The sequence below is a fragment of the Panthera leo genome, chromosome B2 (genome assembly GCF_018350215.1).
Source record: "Panthera leo isolate Ple1 chromosome B2, P.leo_Ple1_pat1.1, whole genome shotgun sequence".
Taxonomy (NCBI): domain Eukaryota; kingdom Metazoa; phylum Chordata; class Mammalia; order Carnivora; family Felidae; genus Panthera; species Panthera leo.
Window position 1 is genome coordinate 33864503 of NC_056683.1, and position 24325 is coordinate 33888827.

General features: G+C 57.9%; 1 protein-coding gene across 1 annotated transcript; it reads right to left on the minus strand.

The window, feature by feature from the left end:
- Window positions 1–145: 145 nt before the first annotated feature.
- Window positions 146–24042, minus strand: TEAD3 (TEA domain transcription factor 3). Its single transcript, XM_042940375.1, has 14 exons — window positions 23922–24042; window positions 22969–23175; window positions 13264–13515; window positions 11395–11459; window positions 6349–6411; window positions 5267–5278; window positions 4551–4688; window positions 4391–4440; window positions 3749–3810; window positions 2822–2955; window positions 2459–2632; window positions 2104–2244; window positions 1873–2025; window positions 146–1694 (listed from the first exon to the last, which is right to left on the minus strand). Exons 1-14 carry the CDS (start codon window positions 24040–24042, stop codon window positions 1581–1583), a joined length of 1686 nt encoding a protein of 561 aa, XP_042796309.1. The 3' UTR covers window positions 146–1580.
- Window positions 24043–24325: the final 283 nt, after the last annotated feature.

Genomic DNA, 24325 nt, shown 5'->3' on the forward strand with positions numbered 1-24325 from the left:
TGGGACCTTGAGTGCAAGTATGGCTTGGGGGCCCTCCAGCAGAGATGGAGTAGAGTGGGGGGACCCACCAGGAGCTAACCTAGCAGGAGCACCCATTGGAAGCTAATCCAACCCAGAGAGGTCTGGCATACACTGGTCACACAACTAACCCACAAACAAATAACTTTAATTTTTTTTTTTTTTTTTTTTTTTTGAGCTGGAGCTGGGCCTTGAGGGCCCCTGCCCCAGCCGCACGCCACGTTTATGATATAACCCATCACAGCTGGATTTAAAAAATACACAAAAAATATAATATACATTATAAAACCTAGGTTGGGTTTGGAAGTGGCCTGAGCGATATGCAAATTGTGAGGACCTTCAGGAAGCTCAGGGGCGGGTGGTGTAAGGAAGGGAAGGGGCACAGTACTTCATATGAAACTCGAGAATGCCCAGAGGTGGCTGGTAGACAGGCCAAGCTGGCAGAGGGGCCTGGGTGTTGGGAAGGGCCAGCAGGGGAAGGGTTAACCTTCAGTCCCAGAACTGATTCTGGGAAGCTGCTGTCCGAGTCCTGGGAGACTGAGATGGAGAAAAACATAAGGGAGTGGCGCCCACCAAGGGTTGACCAAACCCAAGTCTTGGGCATTAAAAAATAGCAAAGACTTTCTGCTACCCCTTGTCCCTGGAACACTGGTCTGCCCTGAGGCTGGGGCTCCATCTTTCTACAGGACGCTCCAAGCTATTTTGGAGTCTGCCCCTGGGGGCCTTCTCCCATCAGGAAGCTGCTGACGGGCTCAGGCACTGGATCTGGGCCAGGGCAGGTTGGAGGAGGTCAGCACAGGGGCTGACAGAGGGCACCTAACAGGTGCCAAGTACCTGCTGCTCCTCTCTTCCTGCCTGGTCAGAAGCAGCTGCTCCCCTGGGAGGAGGCTCCCAACGTGGATGGCCCCAGCCCTTAGTACAGACCCTCTTTCCCATCCCCTCCAGGGAGGTAGTGTAAACCTGGGCTCTGGGGACAGGCAGCCCTGGATGAGAATTCCAACTCTGCCCCACCCTGCAAGGGTCGCTCAACTTCAAGTCTCAGCACATCATGAGACGCCAAGACCCACGACCCGTGCTCGCCTCACGCGGTCTGAGAACGGCACTGGGTACACATAGGACCTAGCACCGGGCCCGGCACATAGCAGGTGCAAGAAAGTGTGGGCCCCTCTCTCTTCTCAACCTAACTCCCAACTCGACACTCTCCTTCCTGGGGCCTCTGCACTCTGACTCCCTCGGTCTCCGTTCCACCCTCCCCTGCCGGCCACACGTGCCTGAACCCAAAGGGGTCCTCCCATTCACCGGAGGCTGGGCAGAGCTGGGCGATGGTTCAGCATCTAGGGCGGGCTGCCCCACCACTGAGCCCTCCTCTCTTCTCCCACAATTAAAGCGCAGAACAGTGGCAGGGAGTGTGTGTGCTGGGGGTAGGTGGGGAGGCCTCCTGGGTCCTGGGCCTGAGGCCTGGCAGGCGGGTGAGTCCTCAATCCCAGACTTCCAGGGGGGGCCAGGCAGGTGTGTGGAACAGACGCTCGTCCTGGATCCTGGTGGTGGGGGCAGAGGGTAGCCTAGTCTTTGACGAGTTTGTAGACATGGTGCTGGGCCCCGTGCTCGCTGGTGGAGACTTCGAAGACGAAAGCAATGACAAGCAGGGTCTCCTGGGAGTCCCGGCTCGTGACCACCTGGGGGCCAGGCAGGAGGATTCAAGGGGTCAGGCGGCACAGAGCCACAGGTGTAGGGGCCGAGAAGACCCTTCTCCTTTCTGGATAGCAGTCTCCTCACCTGAGCGATGGGTCTGGCCACCCCCACTTTGAGGCCCCTGTGCCCCCCATTCCCCGGCTGCCCCCCCACCCCCCCCACCTGCAGGATGGTGAAGTTCTCCAGGACGCTGTTCATCATGTACTTCTCCGGCAGGTGCTTCAGCTTGTGGATGAAATTGATCATGTACTCGCACATGGGGGAGCGGTGGATGCGGTACACGAAGCGCCCGTTCTCCAGCCTGGCATACTCCGTCTGCGGAAGGCCACGAGGAGGGCGTCACCCAGCGTGCCTGCTCCCGGCCCCACCGTGCCACCCTGGGCCCCCACTCACCTCCACCTTCTCCACCACTTGCTTGCCAAAGGAGCACACCTTGGTGGAGACGCTGATGGTCATGCTATCGGCCGAGCTATACTGGGAGCTGACCCCGTAGAAGGCTCCCGGGCCCTCCTGGATGGTGCTGTTGAGGTCGGCCTAGATGGGGGGAAGCGAGCGTGGTGTCAGGAGGGGCGGAGGCCAGAGGGAGGCTTCTGGGCGTGCCACACCAGTGTTCCGCCCAAGGACCCGTCCCCAGCACTCTGCCCACAGGCCACAGGGAGAGAGGGCAGGGTCAGGGGTCAGCAGGGGGACCCGGGTACGCTGCACATCTGGGGGGCAGGGGTTGGTGGGAGCAGAGAGGGCAGCTCACCCAGAACTTGACAAGGAAGAAGGCATTAGGGGGCCCCTTCTCATAGAGTTCCTTCAGTCCCCCTTTTTTCTCTGGGAACTTGTCATAGATCTGACGCACGTCGACGGCCTCCAGAGGCGGGTCCGAAAAGGCAGGGTTCGTCTGGCCGATGTGCACAAATAGGTGTTTGCTGTACTGTGGGGAGGGCCCAGTACTGGGTCAGGAGAGCACTCAAGTGTGCAGGCCTGAGAGCTGCACGGGACAGAGCCGCCCTGTGGCTTCCCCACCCCAGGACCCTGAGCCGTGGCCCTGGACCGCCACGCCAGGGTCTCTCCATGATTGCACAAACCCTCACCCCCACCCCCCACCCCCCAGCCACATTACCGTGTCGGGGTCTCGCTGCACCTCCATGAAGGCAGAATACTCGAGGAGCCGCAGCCGGGAGGAAGCGATGGTGCGGTCCTGCCACACGGGCACAGAGGCAGCAGCTGGGGGGAGCGGGGTCAGGGGCTCGTAACCTGGGAGGGCGAGATGGACCCTCATCTGCATGGCTGTGTGTGCGTGGTTACACATAGAGCCGCCTCCAGCTGCGCAGAGCATTGTGCAAACTAGAAAATGGCACCCCTTTTGGGTAGAACACGGGTTGGATTTTGACTCCCTTTCCACGGCTTCTTGCACAGTGTACAACCTGCACAACTGTTTGCAGTGGCCCCAGTAGTACATAGCAGTGGAATTTTTATATCACTATTAACATGTATTCAAACAGAAAATGCAGGCAAGTAAAAAGGGAAAAATAGGGTGCCTGGCTGACTCAGTCAGAAGAGCATATGACTCTTGATCTCGGAGTCATGGGTTCGAGCCCCACATTGAATGTAGAGATTACTTAAATGAATAAAAAAATTTTAAAATAGGGAGAGTAAAAATTACCCAGGATCTCATCACCTAGAGAGAGTGAAATTCTGTTAAGATGTTGGTGTGTTTCCACGCGAGAATTTTATATATATATATATATATACACACACACACACACACACACACACACACACACATACACATACACATATACATATATAAATGTTGTATTTTTGTTGGTGTGTACTAGTTAGTAGCAGAGTTCTGGAAGCAACACTATAAAAGGTGAGGGGCCTATTCCTGTACCAATCCCCTATAGACACCACCCACTTCTCCCTCCCAGCGTAAACACAGGCACAGACTTGCTGCCCACCCCCCACCCCCGCCCCACCCCTGCTCTTCTCAGCAGACGGGGAAGGGCAGAGGGGAGTCGGTGGCAATGTTGTGTGGGGAACTTACTGCTGAGCGTTGGCGGCAGGGGCGGCTGGATGGGGTAGGCTGGTTGTGCAAAGGGCTTGATGCTGCAGACAGGAGGAGCACAGCCTGGTTAGAGGGTCACCCCTAAGCCCACCTTCCACCTGGTCCAGTCACTTGGAGTCTCATCTGGTCTCAATAGGGAGCCACCCAGCCTTTCTGCAAAGGCCCAGAAATGCATGCTGACAAGCTAACTCACCAGCTTTTTGTCTTCTCCGCATTTTAGCATTTGTGAAATCCTGCTGTATCTCACAACTGATGTGCACATTTAATGTAGCCTTTTGACCCCACCCCGAGCTGCTCATTAAACTGAGGGTGTGTCTGAGGATGAAAGTCCTCTTAGAATTGAGGGAACCGAGTTCACTCGACTACCTGACGTGCTGACTAGGGGACCGACTGGGAGAGCAACCGAATGAGAAGGAGCTGAAGGACAGGCGACAAGTGGGTGAGTGGGTTGATGAGTGAACACACACATGAATGAATAGACAGATGCACTGCTCTCTTGCTGGTGCTCTCCATCCTCTGTTTTCGCATTAAAACTTTGCCCAGCTGTTGCTGGAACCCTGATCAAAGGGGAAGATGACTGCCAGGGACGAGGGTGTGGGAAGGATGTGCCACAATACTCACTCCTGAGAGGGTCCAGGCTGCTGTCCCAGGAGAGGGGGGCTGCTCCAGAACTGCAGAGATGGGACAAAGCCCAGCGGCCCCTCAGCATCCACGACCCCCACCACAGCCCAGCCCCGAAGGCACTCCCTCACCTCAGCCCCACCTCCCAGGCCCCCTGTACCCGTGAGGAAGTGGAGAAGACGGCCTGGGGCAGAGGGGAGGGTGGGCTGAACTTGTTCTGTAGGACGCTGGCGGAGACAATCTGGGCGGATGACATGGATGCCATGCTCTGGAGGGCTTTGTCCTTGGAGACCTGGTCCTGGGGAGGGGAGAGGCAGTGTGAGGCCAGGCCAGAGACAGGGTTGGGGTTTGCCTCAGGGCCCCTCCCAGGCCCTCAGGGCTCTGCTATGCAGGCTCAGGGGAGTCCCAGCCCCCACCTGGGCCGGTCTCCTAAGTGTCCATCACCCCTCTGAGCACAATCCTTGGTGAGAAATAATTTTACTTTATTCTGTAACCCAGTATATACCCAAACGCTCCCCCTTATGCTGTGTGTCATGCACTCATATTTTCTATTCTGTTTCATCAGCGGTTCTCAAAGCGTGGTCCATGAACCAACAGCACCAGGATCACCTGGAAGCTTGTTAGAAACGCAAATTCTCAGGCCTCAGCCCAGACCCGCTGAATCAGAAACCCTGAGGGTGAAGTCCAGAAATCTGTCTTCAACCAGCCCTCCAGGCGATTCTGATGCAGGCTCGAGTTTGAGAACCACTATCAGTGTTCATTTTCAAAGCATGCTGGTCGCAACCTATTCAATTGATTTCACAATTCATGATTTGAAGATCCTGTATTAGGTGCTCTCCCCCCATCTCCCACCCTGGGGAGGGGCAGGCTACTTACCAGGTTCATGGCCTGTGAAGGAGAGGGAGGTGGATTAGAAGAGGCACACATGAGGGCCATGTAGGGCGGGGACCTGTCTTCTCACCCTCCTCCGCTCAACGGCCACCCGGCTCTCGGGTCTGAGGAACCCAAGGGAGCTCAGAGGCCGCTGTGGACCCTCACCCCACCCCACGGCTACCCAGAGCGAGAGCTTGCCAGTGGGCGTGCCCTGGAAAGAGCAGAATGAGGGAGGGCATGCTGGAGACCGAGATGGTGGACCAAGCTGGTGCCCCGGGGGGGCTGCCCAGGTCCTCTGGAGCTGTGATACAGGCATGGGGCCTAGAGCGGCAGGCTTAGTCTGCTGGGCAGCTATGAAGTAAGGGGAAGGCACAGCCTACAGGGGCCCTGAGCCCTATGCTCTGGGATCCTCAGCCGTAAGGCAGTCAGGATTGAGCATCAGGATTGAGCGTCCAATGCAAGGAACAGCCATGCCCACCACAACAGCTCTGCCAGCCGATGCCCCCGTGTCTCCCCCCTGCCCACCGAAGGCCCCATGCAATTAACAAGCAGCAATTAGGAGGAAGGAGAAAAAGGAAAACGAAGAAGAGAGGTGAGCCGCAGTGGCCCCCAGATGGTCTTCCTCTCCCTCATTGTAGGGCTGGCGGTCCCCCTGGGCTTCTGCCTAGTTTCCAGAGGCTGTGGCCCTCTGTAGCCTGAAGTGGCCTTCAGACTTCATGCTGCTGTTTGTGTTTCTGAGACACCCTCCACCCCTCCATACTCTTCAGCCACCTGTCTGCCCTGGGCTGGTCTCAGAAACCAGCAGGGCCGGGCCAAAAGGCGGGGACCCCCTACCTTCAGCTTGGACTGAATCTCTCGAGATTTCCGCCTGGCTAGAACCTGCAAGTGGCTAGAGACCTGTAGAAAGAGAAAGAAAGAGAGAAAAAGAGCAGAAAGGGCAGAAGAAGAGGCAAGAACAGAGCTTCAGCCAGAAAAGAGGCACAGTGGGGCCAGAGAGCCTGCCGAGGCAGAGGCCTGAGCTGCGCGGAGATAGCGGTGGAGGTGCCGAGGAGGGACTGGAGGCCCTAGTCAGGCGCCCGACATACCTTGATGCCAACCTGGTACTCCCGCACCTTCTTCCGAGCTAGAACCTGTATGTGGCTGGACACCTAGGGGCCGCCCCGCGCCCCGTCAGAGAGGAAAACACAGAGAGTGAGGAGGCACGGCATGGGGCGGCCATGGCAAGGAGCACCCCAGCCCTCGTCTCTGGGGCCAAATGGAAGTGGGGGAAACTATGGGGCCCTGAGCCCTGCCAGTTCTTTGCTCTCTTCTTGGCCCTGTTTTGATCAAGAGCCTATGGTAGCCTCCAGGACCACCATGTACAGTTGTATAGGTTGATCACTGCACAAGAGAACCTAAGTCAGCAAGGACTTGGGGCACCTGAATGGCTCAGTCAGTTAAACGTCCGATTTTGGCTCAGGTCATGGTCTCAAGGTTCACAGGTTCAAGCCCTGCATCAGGCAAGATCTGTGCTGACAGCTTGGAGCCTGGAGCCTGCTTCTGATTCTGATTCTGTGTCTCCCTCTCTCTCTGCCCCTCCCCTGCTCATGCTCTGTCTCTCTCTCAAAAAAAAAAAAACAAAAAAAGAAACACATAAAAAACATTTTCAATCAATCAGTCAATCAATCAGCAAGGACTAAAATCCAGCCCAAGGTCTGCTGCTCAAGTTATGTGCCCTGGAGTAGGGCTGCCTCTAACCCAGAAGGGTATCTTTTTATTTTTCCAAAACAGGATGACTTTTTCTCTCTGATGTCTTCAGAGGAGACAGTTTCTCTCTCTCTCTTTTTTTTAAATGTTGATTTATTTTTGAGAGAGAGAGAGAGAGAGCAGGAGGGACAGAGAGAGAGAGAGAGAGGGAGACAGAGGATCCAAAGCTGCTCCACGCTGTCAGCACAGAGCCCTATCGATATGGGACTTGAACTCAAGAAATGTGAGATCATGACCTAAGCCAAAGTCGGATGTTTAACCGACTGAGCCACCCAGGTGCCCCTTTCTCTTTTTAAAACAGATTTATGTATGTATGTACATATGTATGTATTTAAGTAATCTCTGCACCCAATGTGGGGCTTGAACTCGTGACCCCGTGATGAGGTCACATGCTCTACTGACTGAGCCAGCCAGGTACCCTGAGACTTTTTTCTGATTGTCATCACCCATGGCCATAATGCTCCTGCGGGCCATCAGATTATACATCGAGGCCATATCCTCTACGAAAGATCTCCCCCTGTACCACCGCCTACATCCTGTGTCAACCCCAACAGCTTGCCAGCCGATAAAACCAGGCCTGGCCCTGCTCCTGCTTTGCTCATCAGCTTCCTCCCCCAACATACCTTCCTTCTCCTTGGACAAATATATGGCCATATATATATCTACACACACACACACACACACACACACACACACACACACACACACACAGTAGGTGCCCTTAATAGCATTTCTTCTCCAGCGTATTACAAGGGTCTAACCCTAAGCCTGAGAGAACCTAAAGGTCACTGTTTTCCCACGAAACACAAGGGGACACATGGATCCTTCCAGGATGCTTCACACAGGCATTATCAGCAATGGCTGTGGGCTTTCTTTGCAAGTTGTTTTCATCCCCACAAAGAAACCGTTTCTTTTTCTTTTTAATCATATACCGCAAGTTACTGTGTAAGTGATGCCGGGCAGCCCTCTGCTACTGGGTTAGGGCCCAGGCTGGGTGTTCCTCGTGCTGCCTCACCGTGCACAGCAATCAGACACGTGTCCGGCGAGATTACTGATCGCTCTATATCATGACAGTAAGTGAGGTTTCGTGGGCACAGCTATTACTGCTGTCAGCATTCTACACCTCCCTCATCTGACCTTCATAGAGACACGGACAAGTCAGTACTCACATCATCCCTCGAGTTACAGATGATGAAACCAAAGCACAGAGAGGTGAAGCAGCTTATCCAAGGTCACACAGCTGGGGGCTAGAGCTGGGATTTGAACCGAGGTGGCCTGAGTCCAGAGCCCACTTGCCACCATGCTGTGCTGCCAGGATTCTCTGGACCCTTAGCACAGAGGACCACCGCCGAATGCTCAACTCGGTGACAGCTGGAAGTCACATGGAACTTAATCCTAATATAATGCTTAGCTGTTTTTTCAATGTGGAGGCATTGTACTTGCTATTAATTGCTGTATGTGTCTGTAAAAACCCTAAAACCACATTTTTAAACCAAAAGTAAAATAAAAACAACCAAAGAAAACCCCTGCCTGTCATCTGGTTGCTCTTTGCAACACATAAAGACATGCTTAGTCCTCACAACCATAGGATGGGTCTGTCTGTCTTATCTATCTATCCATCCATACATCTTTTTTTTTAAGATTTGATTTTATTTTGTTAGTTTATTGTCCATTTATTTATTTTGAGAGAGATTGAGAGCACGCAAGCACGAGCAGGGAAGGGGCAGAGAGAGAGAGAGAGAGGGAGGGAGAAAATTCCAAGCTGGCTCAGCGTACAGCCTGATGTGGGGCTCCAATCCACAAACCATGAGCTCATGATCTCAGCCAAAATCAAGGGTCAGACGCTCAACTGACTGGGCCACCCAGGCAACCTAAATTTTATTTTCTTAAGTAATCTCCACACCCAATGTGGGGCTCAAACTCATAAGAGATGGGTCCTCTTTTACAGAGATATTAGATATCAGAGTTCTAGGAAAGAATCAAGTTAGAGGAACGCTACCCTTGCAAAATGACCAAATTTTTAAATTCTGACCTTGCCCCCAGCTGGCCTGTAACACATCATCGTACAGCCAGCCTTCCTGGGATACCTGGCCAGGAGCAGGTACAATGTTCCTCTGAATCAAGAGGCTCTACTACCCTCCCTACACCTCAGGTCAAAGGGACTGAGCCTAAAGGTCCCTTGACCCCTTCCCACTCTGACAAACACGTTCCTATAAACATTTCTTTCGGTGAAGCAGGAGACAGTGCCCTTCTCCTGTGTCTGCAATGGCTTTCTGTTTAGTCTTTTTTTAAAAAACTAAGTTAGCTCTACACCCAACATGGGACTTAAAGTCACAACCCTGAGATCAAGGGTCACAAGTTCTTAGGGGCATCGGGGGGGCTCAGTTGGTTGAGCATCCGACTTCTGTTCAGGTCATGATCTCACGGTTTGTGGGCTCGAGTCCCACTTTGGATACTCTGTCCCCCTCTCTCTGCCCCTCCTCCGCTTGTGCTCTCTCTCTCAAAAATAAATGAAAAAAAAAAAAAAAAAAAAAAAAGAGTGACATGCTCCTCCAACTGAGCCAGTCAGAAGCCCTGGCTTTCTGCTTATAAAGACAGAATAATAACAGCAATAGCAGCGGCAAATTCTTCTACAGTGCCCACTCTGTTCTAAGTGTCTTCACATAGTAGCTAATTTAATGGCAGAGGAAGAGCCTGAGAGGCAAAGTACCCCTTCCCTGCAGGTAGCGGCGAGGGTATCTGAACTTGGGGGCATGATCAGTCAGCACCTCTGACAGTCAGTCCCAGGCCCCTGGGAACAGGGCCCTTGTCTGCCTGGTTCCCTGCCGTATCCCTCATGCCTAGAACATAGTAAGTAGTAGCTCACTGATTCGCTAAATGAGTAAATGCGGTGCAGTATGAACTGGCCCAGGGAAAGTGGTTAATAAAGGCCTGAACAGGGGCGTTTAAGTGTCGGATGGCTCAGTCGGTTAAGTGTCCGACTTCCGCCCAGGTCATGACTTCACGGTTTGCGAGTTCGAGCCCCACATCAGGCTCTGTGCTGACAGCTCAGAGCCTGGGCCCTGCTTCAGATTGTCTCCTTCTCTCTCTCTGCCCCGCCCCCACTCATACTCTGTCTCTCTCTCTAAAAAATAAACATGAAAAACAATTTTTAAAAAAATAATAAATGCCTGAATAAACGAGGGAGGTTCCTGCTCCCACACTGAGGGGGTGGACTCAAAACCTTCCCTTGAGACAACAGGATGGGACAGGTCAGCTCTGTCATATGCACATGGGGATCCAGGGAGGTGGGTGCAAGGTCCAAACCCCACCAGACAGGGAGGTTAGAAGAGCTGAGGATCAGAGGCGGCTTCCGGTCCTCCCGTCTGTGCGCCCAGCCTCCCTCTCTCCCAGGCACCCCACACGGAACCCACCCCAACCAGCCCCCTTTCAGGCCTCCCGTCAGCACACAGCTGCCCTCCCTGGCCCGGGGAGCCACCCGATCATCTCTCCATGCCGCCACCACTACCCTCACCATTGCCACTACCCAGGCCACCATCGCTGTGGATCTAGGTCCCTGCCTCTGCCTGGCCCTCCCTGATCCACTGCCCCAGCTGCTCCAGGGCCAACATTCCTCGACAGCTGCCACCTGCCACTCCCTGTTCTATTCCCTTCCGTGGACCCAGCTGCCCGGAGGGGAAACCTGTCCCTCAGGCCTCCGGCCACCATCCTCGGCTCTTCCCGCCCCTCTCCCCACCCACCGCGCTGCTGACTGGTGGCTCTTTCCTGCCCGGTGGGTTCAGTCCAGGGTCCACCCCCTACCAGCCACGTGACCTGGAGGAAGTTACTTATCTTCCCCATGCCTCAGTTTTCTCATCTGTAAAATGGAGGTAATTACTATACCCACCTCATAAGGTTACTGTGAGGAATAAATACATTAATATAGAGTAAGCCCTGTATGGGTTCCCAATTATTATACGTCTATCCAACTTCCTCAGCCTAACAGAATCCTTTCCCCTTCTTCTGCCTGCCTAAATCCTAAGTTCCTACTTAAAAATGCATCTTGGGCGATACCTCCTCCAGAAAGCCTCGGCGGCCCCCCTCCTCCCTTCCCCTGCCCGGTCCAGGTCAGACCCTGTCCACCCGCCCACACTCTTTTGTTGGCCGTGCCGCCCTGCTCCGCACTCCTGTCACTGCAACCGTCTGTCTCGCTGGCTGGTCAGTGGGCCACTCAGGGCGGTGACCATGCACCGCTGAGGCTGCCCCACGGGGCTTCTCGGAGGTCACTCAGGTTGGGGTGGTGGTGGCCGGTCAGAGAGGACAGTGCCCCTTTCTCTACGACAGCGGCAAGAGCGGCCTGGGGAGTGTGTGTGGGCAGCGGGGATGCAGCACCTGTGTCTCCCTACCTGTTTTCTCGTCCGCGTCTTCCCCGTCCTCAGTTTGATGTAGCGCGCAATCAACTCATTTCGACCTGGATTGGGGTGAGAGAAGAATGAAGAGAGGCCAAGACCCGCCCTTCCCCGCCCCAAGCTGGGAAACCCACAGGCCTCTCCCCCAACGCTGCTCTTCTGTTCCCTCCCCCGACCCTCTTCACTCCAGCGACCCCCCAAGGGCACGAGTGAGCGGGGGCAGATGGAGGGTAGGGGGAGTCCCAGGTGCTCCCCGCACTGCCCTGGGGGAGTGAGTAGGGGGCAACAGAGTGGGAGGAGGAAGGTGGGGCAATGTCAGGCCGCCTGACAGGTTTCCCTGCAGACAGACAGGGGCAGGTGCGGCCAAAGTGCGGCAGGACAGCTGGGCCGCTCACTCCTAGCTCCAGCAGCACTTCCTTCCTCCCGGTGCCTGTCACCAGTGTTCACGTGTGAGTGAGGCCTGCCGCAGGTGGCACACGTCCCCAAGGGTGTCTGATGGAGTTCTGGATAGGCTCCTGTCCTAGCTGTCCTTGCCATGAGGAGAGACCCTGGACAAGTCCCTTTCCTTCTCTGGTGAAAGAGGCAGGAAGGACCCAATGGTCTCCACCACACCTTCTACCCTGACAGCCTGTGTCAAGATGTCACTGAGCACATCACTGTGTCCTCGAGCCTGTCACCGCCATGATACGGCTTACCAGTGTCTCTCCTGACTTGTTGAGATGCCGGCAAATGCTTAGCCAATACCTTTTATCCCCCAAATCCAGGCTCCCTGGCCCCCAACCCCATCACCTCCCCAGAAGGGCCACATTCTCCAAATTCCTCTTCCATGACAGAACCAGCCCCACTGCCCCTCCCTTCCTGCCTGCCCCTCTCCACCCCACTCCCTCCGCCCTGTCTAAAAATACCCTGTGGGGCTGCCCCAGCCATCTGGGAGGTAGCAGTAGGGACAGGCAGCCCCCGCCCTATGGAAGCGCTCTGGAACATCTGCCTGCCCACGAGTGGGCTCTGGGGCTAGGGCGAGCATGGCACAGAGGGTGGGGACAAGGGACACTGCAGTCCTTACCACTTGGCCCAGCTGTCTCCTTCCTGGCCCCCCGTCACGGTCACGGACGCTGGGAGGGGATGGGCTAAGGGCTTGCCTCAGTCAGCCATAGGCCGTCAGGGAGGGTTGGAGGGAGCCGGCAAGGAGCCAGGCCCAGAAGGGTTGAGTTATCCCAAAAATGCAGCTCTCGGAGAGCCCTCTCAGGGCTGGACAAGAGGGGGACACTCCCTTCTGGAGGCAAGGGATGGGCAAGGTGGCAGAGAGCAGGCCAGGAGGGCAGGAGACACTTGGGAGGTGGTCTGCGGAATGAAGGCGTCTCCTGGTCTCTCCAGCCCTCGTCCTAACCCAGGCCCCTGTCGCCGTGCGGCCTCCCACCAGCGCACAGCGCCCCCATCCCACACCCAGGAACTGGAGGGAACTCGCCAGTAGGACACCCCAGGTCTTACCCTGGGGCTTCCCCACCCTCTGTGGGGAAAGACCTTGTCCCAGGCCTAGCCTGGAGCACACTGGACTGACCCAGTTTCCTGTGTCCACTGAGTCACCCTGAAACCTGTAGGCCAGCAGGGGGAGGAGAGGCGGAGCCGCCGGGGGGTGTCAAGGTGTGGGCCTCACTCTGGTGGAGGGGGCGAGCCTGGCTTGTTTATGAGGAGGATGGATCCAGACACACAGGCTTACACGCCCAGACTCGCCCGTGGCAGGCTGGCGGCCTCACAGGACTTCGCCAAACCGGTTCGGTGAGGGGGCAGAGAGCAGGGGGAGGTGCCAGGGAGGGCCAGGCCACCTCTCCGGTCCTGTCCAGTGTCCCCGTGCCTCCCCGCACGCACCGTACATCTTGCCCTCGTCTGACAGGATGATCTTGCGGCGGCCGCAGGGCGGGTAGATGGCCAGGGCCTCCTGGAAGCTCTGCTCGATGTCGGGGCTCCACACACCCTCGGCGTCGTTGTCCAGCCCCTTGTCCAGGCCCTCGGGCCCATCCTCCCGGGCCTCCCCGGGGCTGCTGCTGGCATTCCAGCTGTTGGACGCTATTGTGCTGGTTGCTCTGGGCTCTGGGCCTGAGCCCACTGGGCAGCCGGAGCCTGTGGGGCAGACACAGAGGAGTTAGGGCCAGGCTTCTCCCAGATCACAGCAATCTCCCACCCCAGGGGCAGGTGCTCCAGGGCAGGGTGGAGGTAACCAGAGGTTATGCCTGTTCAGCGCTGTGTGACCTTGACCGAGCTACATCACCTCTCTGAGCTTTCGGTCCTATAAGACAAGGAAAAGGTCTCCTTGAGGTTGTGAGGGAAATGAGATCATGACGAAGTACCAACCCCCAATGCCTGACTCATAAAACACTCAACACATAGTCTTGGTGGTGATCGATAACAACAATAATAATGCCTATATCTACACGGCACTTTTGTGGGGAAGAAGCATATTCATATTCATTTAATCCTCAGAGGTAAGGCAGGGAGGGCAAGGACTGGTGCCCATTATTCAGATGAGAGACTGAGGCTCCCAAGGTTATGCGGCTGCCAAAGGCATCGTGATGAGTGGAGAGGAGAGACAGGAGTGGGGCCCGGTGTGTCTGCAGCTCTCAGAGGGGCTGCTCGGCTCTGACTCTGCCTGCTCCTCCTCGGGGCTTGGGCATCCCCAGCCAGGGACCCCCCCCACCTCCTCAATCTCCCCCTGCCCCAGTGCAACCCTGCTGAAGACCCATTATGCGGGATGGGGAGGGTCCCTGACCCAGGAAGGGTGTGGTTTTGACTTCCCTAAAAGATAACTCACAAGGAACCTAAACATGGGGGCTGGGACTGTCCCAGGAATTGCGAGGAGGGAGGGATGCTGGCTGGCAAGGAAGCAGCTGAGAAGGTGCCTGGCCAACAGCCTTGCTCAACCCCACTGGCTCCTCCGTCCCACTTCCTGTTCCTGCACCTCCCGGCCCCACAGCAGCCCATAAACCACCCACACGCCTGCCCCTGCCCTGGCCCACATTGCAGATGGGCCAGGGCTCTGTAAACTCTGAGTTCCCTGCACACGCCAGACCGGGTTATTAACTTAGACCGCACCCGGCAGTGCCCCCAACACACACAGCTCCAAGGCTCACCCCCAACCCCCTTCAGCCTCAGACTCTGCATGGCCAATGCATTATCAGGGTCCTGGGAGCCTTGGAGCCCAAGACGGCTACATCCAAGGACTTTGCTCTGGCCTGCAGGGAAAGCGGGGGGTGGGTAGGGTAGGAAAGAGATGTGGAGACCCCTCTGCAGCCAAGGAAGAGAATTCTTTCCTCTCAGACAAGAATTCCAGGTCCTGCCAAATGGGTAGAGGGTCCTCTCTGCGGGGCCACCTGTTTAGGGAGGCTTGAAGAGTGTGGCTAGTGGCAAAGGATGGGGAGGGCCTAGGAGGCCTAAATGTCAGAAGGATATAGACTTAAGATTACTAATGAGGGGCGCCTGGGGGGCTCCATCAGGTTAAGCGTCTGACTTCAGCTCAGGTCTTGATCTCACGGTTCGTGCGTTCGAGTCCCATGTTGGGCTTTGTGCTGACAGCTCGGATCCTGGAGCCCGCTTCGGATTCTGTGTCTCCCTCTCTCTCTACCGCTTCCCTGCTTGTGCTCTGTCTCTCTCTCTCACACACACAAAAATAAACATTAAAAAAATTTTTTTTTTAATAATAAACATCAATATTTAAAAAAAAAGGCTACTAAAATAAATAAATAAATAAATAAAAAATAAATTAAAAAAAAAAAGACTACTAATGAGAGCACCTGTTATATGGCAGGCACCGTTCTGGGATTTTACACGCATTGATTCATTTAATCCTCAAAATAACCCATGGGGTAGAGACTATTACTAGTCCCACTTTACAGATGAGGAAACCAAAGAACAGAGAGGTTAAGCAACTTGTCAGACACACAGCTAGTAAGTGCTGGAGCTGGGCTCTGAGCGTAGGCAATCTGGCTTCAGTCCCTTAACCAAGGGGATGAAGCTGAGAAGCCTCACCACCTTGAGCCAGAAAGGAGGCCCAGCTGTCATGGCAACCACTCTGAGCCCACCCAGTGGGGTCCAGACCAGGGGCCTCCCCCCAGCCCAAGTAGCTGGGGCATCTTCAAGGACACCCATATTCCTGAAGCCCTTTCTGTGAGGCCTCCAAGACCAGGAGGAACAGCTCTCCCACACCAGAGGGGTGGCCAGGGAGAGAGGAAGCCATGCTCCTGACCAGTGAGACGGCCAACTCCTCTACTCCCAGCCTGTCTCTCCCCACCGGAAGTTATATCCCCATCCCCTCCTTAACTCCTGAGGCCACGTTCTTGGAATAAAAATGTGAGAGGGCAGAGACTCAAGACTCTGGAGACCCAGTGACTCCCATATTGAGGTAGTTGAGATGCAGGGCCTCCTCCCAGATCCGACACTGCCACAGGCTATGAGGGGAGGCAGAAGAGGGGCTACAGTGGGCTAAGACCCCTCCCAACAGAGTCCTCAACGCATTTCCCCCCAAATCCTTTCCTGAGGCCTCCCTCGGAGCAGCAGGGGCCCAGCGCATGGGGGGCCCTGGCAGCCCCAGACTTTTTACAGCAATTTTCCTGCCTCCCCCAAGTCTCTGCCCGCCTCCCCTCTTCCAGGCGGTGGCCCCCCCCCTTCTCGGGGTGATGTCAGCCCCGCCCCGCCCCCCGCAGGAGCACTGTGGCCAAATATGGCGAACACAGCAGTGCTTGGGAGCTGGGACAGACTGGGGGGGCGGGGCGGCGGCCCCTGGCTGGGACCGCTGGCAGCTGGTGAGGGGGAGGGGAGCCCAGGGGGCGGCTGCAAGGACGAGTCAAGGAGACAGTGGGACCACCGTCCCTTCCGCTGGCTCATAGGCACGGGCAAGGCTCACTTTCTAGGAACACTCCTGTGGGCACAGGCGCCAACACAGGGGCCCACAGGTGACCCCTGCCCCACACAGCCACGCACAGGTATGCTGTGTGGGTGCCTGGACTGACATCCAAATGAGAATGTCCGTACCCCCCAGGCTGAGGCACACCCGTGGGGGTTGGCGAGCAGGCAGCTGTGCCAGGCAGGGGGCTGAGCTGGGGTCTCTGTCCTAGGGCAGCACTCAGGAGTCTAGGCCAGCTGCTCTGGTCTTCCCAGAGTTACTGCTGTGGGTTGAGGACCGAACCTCGGACCCTCACACCACTGGGGACCCAGCTCTGGGGCTGCGGGCTCTTCAGACGGCTGCAAGCTGGACACGTGTGGGGCTCAGGCACGGTGGAGGGAGGAACGGAGAGGGGTGCCCTGGGGTGAGAGGCGGCCGGGGGCAGGGTCTCCTCCCCGCTGTGCAGAGTGGGGTGGGGAGGGATGGCAGCCCCCAGCTGCTTGTCGGTGCTCACCCAGCCGTCCAGGGCGTCTGCCTGCTGGACTGGGCCACCAAGAGGGGTGGGAGACAGGGAGGAAGACCTGAGTGAGGGGCAAGGGGGTGGAGCCTGGGAAGAGTCTGGGGGTGGGGTAAAGTAGACAGAGACAGATAGACAAGACAGACAGACAAGAAAGACAGACAAGGGAGACAGGAGAGTCCCAGAGAATAAGAGACAAAACCCCCACAAAACCTTGGAGTGAGACCCAGAGAAGGAGAGATCCAGAGAGAGACAGAGCTGGACCCAGAGACAGTGACCAACAGACCCAGACAGATAGAGACCAAGATCTCGAGAGACAGAGGCACACAGCTGGGGGGGGGGGGGGGGGGGGAAGGTGAGAGAGGCAGGGAGGGAAAATATCAATAAACTCAGACACAGTCGGGCAGGGAGGGAGGGGAGGAGCCGGCAACAGAAAGACCCAGAGTTCAGGACAGACCTAGAAGGAAGGAGTGGCAGGGAAGCCACAACAGGGCCATGTCCAGGGCATCCCACTCCTGTCCCATCTGCTCTGTCCCTCTTAGAGACCACCTCCTATCTCCCTCTGCAGTGGCCCTTTACTACTGCAGGCTGTGGCCCACTGCCTTTACCCCCGGTCTGACCAGCCATTCCTGCTTCCACTGTCTCAGGGCCCTCAGACTTCAGAGGTCAGAGGTGCCTCTGGTGGTGGCAGGGATGGGAGCTGGGAGCTAGGAGCTAGGAGCTAGGAGCTAGGAGGCTGGGTGAGCAGGCTTTGGGGCCCTGGGGGAGATAAGGGGCACCCTGCTGCCCACTCCCCACCCTGGGGCCAGACTGCTGGAATAACTGGCTGGACAGCTCCAGTGATGGGAGGCCAGAGCTGGGCAGCCGCACGCACGGGCCCTAGGCCCCCACCCCCACGGGGCCCGCAGCCTCCAAACCACCCAGCCCACACCTCCCTTTCAAGGGAGGAGAGGAGAGAGCTCCCCCAGACTGCCCTGGCTGGGGATTCAGACAAGGCCAGTGGAGGCAGGTGGGTGTTGTCCCCACGTCCCCCTGCCCCCTCCCTTCCATACCAGCCCCACTGGGAGGACGAACTAGCCCAGTGACCCTCCTGGACTAGGGGCCGGCCGCTGTCCACTTCTGCAGGGACCACAGGGCCTCCCCGTGCTCTCACTCGGAGTGAGAACATTGGTCAAAAGGCAGAGGGATTTTAGTGAAATCAGCAGTTGCACCCCCAATCTCCCACCCCCAACCCTGGGCTGGGCTGACCCGCCAGGGGGTTGAGGATGGGAGGGCAGTTGATGAGGGCTAAGGGAACCTCCCCACCCCCTCTGCCTTTCCCTGCTTCCTTCTCACCCGCCCCCACAGCGGGGCCAGCTGTTCTCCAGCTGCCAGAAGCTCCCACCCTAGAAGTAGCCATGCTCCGGTTGGGACTGCAGAGGGGGCAGGAGGGGGATGGTGTCTGCCTCCCCCACCTCCAGCACAAGGACCCCTGAGGGACCCGGCCAAGTGGCCACACCCTGCCAGGCTGGGGAGGGAGTACCCTCCTCCCTGGAGTAGGGTACAGATTTTTACAGGAGGAAGCAATTTGCAGAGCCCTAGGAGGGAGGTGGGGAGGCCTCCTCCCCTCTCTCCGGCTTATTAATGTGCTTCCAATTTGGGAATCAAGACTCTCTACACCCACCCCCACTACGCAGGGCACAGGCTTCCTGGGGTACAGAGGGGGCAAGCAGCCCCCCAGGCTTCCTTCCCCAAAGCTGATCCTCACTGTCCCAGCTCTGCGCCCCCCACCCGTGTAGGAGAGTGGGAGGTAGAGTCTCAGCGACCTCAAACCTCTGCAGAGAGAAGGGGCCCAGTGACCAGACCTCCCTTCACCCCTACTCTGGGACTCTGTCCTGTCTCATCTTTTTTTTTTTTAACTAAGTAATCTCAGTGCCCAACGTGGGACTCAAACCCATGACCCCCGAGATCAAGAGTCACATGCTCCACTGACTGAGCCAGCCAGGCATCCTTGTCTCCTCATCTTGTCCCACTGCAGCGAAGACCAGGAATCCAGCTTGTGGGTAGGGGCAGGGAGGCAGCCAATGGGTAGCTTGGGCAAGTGGGTTTCCCAGTTCTCCATTCACATGCCCACGGCCCGCCTCAGCCTGCCTGCACCCAGGCCCCTGGTACCCTGTGTCACGTGACGTCATGCACTGAGCTGCCACCAGTCCCTCGGTCAATCCCCCCACTATGAGAGTCACAGTGTCCTCTATAAACACACACAGGCTTCCTCTTGGTCCTCCTCTCTCACGTCCAAACCCGCCCCCCCCCCCCCCGCCCCGCCAGCCACTGTCCCGCACAGTCACTGTTACCTGCGTCTCTAGCCTTTGTTCCTTTTTAAACTTTCTACTGTGGTAACCCATACATAACATCACATTTACCATTTTAGCCATTTTTAAGTGCCCCGTTCGGCGGCATTTACCAACTTTCCTTCTTTGTTTCGGACGGTTATCTTTTTCACGCTCCTCCTTGTGGACGCCCCACAAATCAGGGTCCCAGGCCCTCAAGTTCATCACACACGGTATCCGGGGTGTGCCTGGCACAGCCCTGACAGTTGTCACCCACACTGTTCTATGGTTCCAAGCAACCTCAGATAGTGCCCAGCCACAGAGGCCGCCTCAGTCACGCCCCGCGCTTCCCGTGCCACGCGGCGCTGCCCGGGCAGGGTCTGGAGCTCTGGTTCACCTACACGTCTATTTCCCACCCCCTTATCACGACGGCCGCTCAGCACCGTGTCAGGATGGCTTCTCCTCACACACACCACGTCCTGTCCTAGTTTTTCTCATGTGTCACGAAGAGTGGCACACACAGCCTATCCGAGTTCCTACACACCTGAGGCTCCTTCTTATGCCGTTCACACCCACACACACGTAGTCACACCACTGCATCACACATCACGCAGGTGGCTCATTCTGCTTATCTCACACACACACACACGGCATCAAACGATCGCAGCATCCCTCATGTATTCCGAGCATCAGGATCCCATCCGATGTCAGACAGAGGCTCACATTGTTGGGTCTTCCATAAAACACGCCCCCCATGATGGCCACTCACACACAGAGACCGCGTGTATGGCTTTCTTTCACACACACGCTGAGCCTGTCGTTCATGGTGGCTCCCACATACACACGGTGTCGGCCACTCACACGAGTGTTACAAAGTCACGGGCAATGTCACATAAGGCTTCCCTCGCATACAAGTCCAGCCTCACATGCAGTCACGCAAGCTGGTTTTAGCTGGTTCTGTCACACGCACACCCCCCGCACACGCAGTGTCACCCACACAGAATGTCCCACTCAGCCTCTGTCTCACACACGTCCAGCGTCACACATGGCTGCACTCTCATTTCCCTCTATCACTTCCTGTCCTTTTGGGACTGGCAGGGAGCACAGGAAACAATCAGCACTCTAGGAAACCTCAAGGGCTGAGGCTTTAGGGAGACCCGTGGCCTCACAGGATTCTCTGGCCTCCAGGCTTCTGCGGGACCCTTAGAGGACAGGCAAGGAAGTCCTTTCCCCTCTCGGGTCCTCCTCTGAGGGGCAGCACACCTCCTGCAGACAAGCCTAGGCTGGCACAACACCAGGAGAGAGGTGAGGCCAGGGCAAGGCCTTGAGGACAGGCCTGAATGTGATCTGCTGACCTCTGGCCACAGAAGTTCCCGCCATGGCCCCAGGGCTGCCCCACAGGCCCATGGAGACCTGGTTCCTCAAGGCCACCCCTCCAACCCCACAGCTTCTGCAGCCCCCACGTGGGAAGAAGAGGCTGTGACCTCCTAGCTTCCTCCACAGCTCTTAAGCTGCAGTATTAATAGCCCTCATGGCTCCCTGGCTCCTTGGGGTCTGGCACCCCAGATCCCTTCCCCTCTCCTCACTGTGGGTGGACTCTTCAGCTCTTCATCCCTTCGTAAGTGAGGAGGTAGGGGGTACTGGTAGCTTCTGTTCCCTTCCAGCTTCTGCCCCGAGCCCCTAGTGGGGTCCAGGAATCTGGCTGAGGGGCAGGCCATCCAAGTGACCTCTCAACACAATTCACCCTGGCCAGCCTTGCCAGACCCCAGGGCCACTTCAGAGGACAAGTTTCCTCAGCTCTGCCTGGCTTCCCTGTCCCTTGCTGCCTGCTGCCTGTGACCCTTTCAGCCGTACTCCCCTGGTTTACATACTCCTCAGTCACCCCCTGGTTTGTCCTCACCTTCTTCCTTAGGCCACTGGATCACCCACTCACCTCTCCAGACCTCACCAGGTTCACGTTCCATAATGGAAGGAGAAGGCAGGCCAGCTGACTAGGAGGCTGGGACTCTGGAAGGTGCTCAAAGATAAGGGACCTGAGAAGTCATTTATTCTGAGCAGGGAAACTGAGGGCCCAGATGACACAGGTGGTTAAAAGCCCAGTTGGGACCAGATCTCTAGTTCCTTGACCTTCTCTTTGAGATATCCCCTTCTCGTTTTAATATTTCCTCAACCGGCAGAATGCACAGGGTGCACCTGAGGGTGAGGGTGGGAGCACAGACCAGGATGCAGACACACACACACACACACACACACACACACACACACAGCTCTGTCCTGCCAATCATTGACCATCCCACTGAGCCATTCCCCAGTCCAAATATGCTAATTAGCATTAATTATTGTTCCCTCCCTTTGGGGGGTGGGAGAAAGGCTCATGAGGTTGAGAATCCAATTGGTTCTTAACCTCTCCCTGAAGAGGGGGCATCAGGGCCCCTGAAGTCACCCTCACCTGACAGCCTATTCCTAGAAGATACATCTGTCCATCCCCTACCCACAGGGTGAGCAGGGATCCAGAAGACCATAGAACCATGTCCTGAAGTGACACCCTCCTGGTGGGGGGAGGGGGGGGGCGGTTCTTGGAAAAGGAGCTACAAGAATCTGGAAGGGAGAAGAACATAATTCTCCCACATCTCCAACTTTTGGGGTCTTAGGATATTCTCCTTGTCCCAGGCTGTCCCCAACATGCTAACCAAGGAGGTGTCCTCGCCCCTGCACTGGGGTGGAACATGTATATACACAGAACCAACCACAAGAGATGGGATACACAGAGCCACCATGGGCACCAGCCCCTAGAGCTGTGTCCAGTCCCTACCCCCATCCCCTGCTTTCCTGGACTACAAGTCCAGGCCTGACCTGGTTCTGCCTCTACCTGGAGAGAGAGAAAGCACAGAGGGAGGTGCCCCCTGAGAAGCCCTCCCTCAAGGCCTCATTCTCTCTTGTCCAGAAAGAATCTCTGAGCCCTGGATCAGGGCCTCTCTCCCAAAAAGGTGACAGAGTGGGGTCTCAATGACACTTCCCTGGGGCCTGGCTAGCTGAAAACCAAATGCAGACAGGCACTCCTGACCTTTCCTCCCCAGGCAGGAGTAAAGGGCATGACAGACAATGGTGGTGGGGAGGGAGGGAGGGGGGAGAACAAACCTCCTTCAAACCCTCTAAAGTCTAAACAAGGCTCTGAGGAAGTGTAGCGAAAATAAGGCCCCAAAACCAGCCCCCTTTGGAGCCAGGCTCTTAGAGCCCTGGTCTGGAACTCCGAACCCCCACCCACTGGGGCAGAACCGGACTAGAGCTTAAGCCCCTGCCTCTCAGGGGGCACACGCCCAGGGCGCGCAGCTCTGCTCCCAGTCACCCTCCACAATCCAGCGCAGCCACAGGCACCGCGCGCAGGAGCCGGCCTGGACGCCGGGAGGCCGGGCCCGAGGCCTGCGTGGAGCTGGAGCCGGGCGGGCTCGGAGAGAGCGCGAGCCGGGAGTCCAAAGGGCGGCGGGGCCCGGGACTGGGAGTCCTGGGTACGAGCTCCCCAGTGGCAGGGCCCCCGAACCGTGCGCCCCCAAGACCCCTGCCTCGGCACCCCATACTCGGACGGTGGGACAGACGAAGGCACCGGAGACAATCTCCCGGTTCCCCGACCTCCCCCAACCAACTCGTCCGGGTCGCGGGGGGAGGGGGGTAGGGGTGGGAGGGGTGGGCGGGGCTTCCCGGAGAGCTTTTCCCCCCCTTCCCTCTAAACTTCCCGGCACCCAGATCCGGGGCTCAGGCTCAAGCTGGACAATAGCTCGGGGATCTAGCCCCCCGCGAGTGCCCCCCCAATCCAGAACCAGCCAACCAAACCACCTCTCCCAGTACGGCCTCTTCCCGGCGTCCTCCCGGCTTACCTGGTCCGAGCTCGGGGGGGCGCTCCGGCCGGGCCGCTCCGCCGGGCCCGAAAAAGCTGAGAGGGGGGCCGGGGAAGGGGGGTCTTGGGGAGGGGGCTGGCCGGAATGTGCGGAATGAGCCGGGCCGGAGCGGGAGGCGCCGGGCGCGGAGGAGGGAGCGAGCGGGACGGAAAGTTTGTGTTGAGGAGCCGGGGCGGGGGGTGGGGGCTGCGGGGAAGGAGGGGGCGGGGCGCGCAGGGGGGCGGGCACCGACCGGGAGGGGCGGGGCCGGGCCGCGCGGGGCCGCCCCCAGTCGGCGCTCGGGCTGCCCACCCCATGGCTTCGCGACCTGTGGCTGTTCCCGGCCTTCCCGCGCCTAGGCGCTTCGCTCCCCGCCTGCCAGTGCCACGCTCCCAACTTCTCCCTGCACGCCGGGCCTTACCCCACCTCCCCAGGACCCCACCGCAATTTGGGGCTCGGGGCTGGGCGGGGCCGAGGGCGGAGCTCCCGCCTAGCCGGCTGGACTCCCGTCGGGGTGCCGCGTCACGAGGAGCCCCGGGGGGCCGAAGCGCACGGGCCTCCGGGCTCCCTACCCGCCCCCCCCACCCCCCCCCCCACGAGTCCGGAGCTGCCGAGGCGGAGCGCCCTCTCCGGCCCGAGAGCCCGCCCCCAATTCCCGGGGCCCCAGACCCCGCCCCGCCCTGGCGACTGCGCCCTCCATGCCCGGACCCGGTTTGTCTGGTTCTCCCCGAGAGGCTTGTTTCTCGAATTTCTCCCTTTCCCCCTCTTCCCGGACCTCCGGGGCCCTCCCTCTCGGCCCGGGGCCCCCGCGGGGGGCGTCTCGACACCACGAGCCCGCCGAGTTTCGGTAGGACCGGCGCTGGGCGCGGGGGAGGGGACGCGGGAGTGCCCCGGGCCTGGGCGGGAGCGGGGTGGGGGTGTGGGGAGGGAGGCCTCCAGCCCGCCCTCCGGACCTCTCCCGCGCTCCGGACCCCTCCCGCCGCCCAATTCTCGGCACGCGCTGAAGAACCACTGCTCGCTGGGCCTGGGACGCGGCTTTATTGGGGACGTGGGTACCCGGTCTTCGTCCCCCATCACCTACCCCCTCCTCGGAACCCGCCCCACTCCGCGGAGCCCTAGTACGATCCCGGAGGGGGTTAAAACAACACTGACTACTGCTCCTGGACAGGAAGTGACTGGGGCGCGGGGCGGGGAAGGGGGGCGGCTGGTGAAGCGGCGCAGGCTAGCTCCGCGACCAGATGTGTGGCTCCCAACTCCAGATGTTCTTCATCTCTGTCGGACCGCCGTCTGAGCTCCTCCCCTGCCTCGGCCTGTGCCAGGCTGGAGAGTGGATGGAGGTCACTCAGAGACAGTGAGG

What these genes read in the sequence shown, in the direction of transcription:
- TEAD3 (XM_042940375.1), bottom strand. Translation starts at nt 24,042, where the DNA reads ATGGGGGACGAAGACCGGGTACCCACGTCCCCAATAAAGCCGCGTCCC. An exon ending in CCCCCCCGAGCTCGGACCAG is followed by an intron (nt 13,516 to 22,968) that starts GTAAGCCGGGAG and finishes TCTGCCCCACAG; the next exon opens with GCTCCGGCTGCCCAGTGGGC. An exon ending in TCTTCCTTGTCAAGTTCTGG is followed by an intron (nt 2,245 to 2,458) that starts GTGAGCTGCCCT and finishes CCCCCCATCTAG; the next exon opens with GCCGACCTCAACAGCACCAT.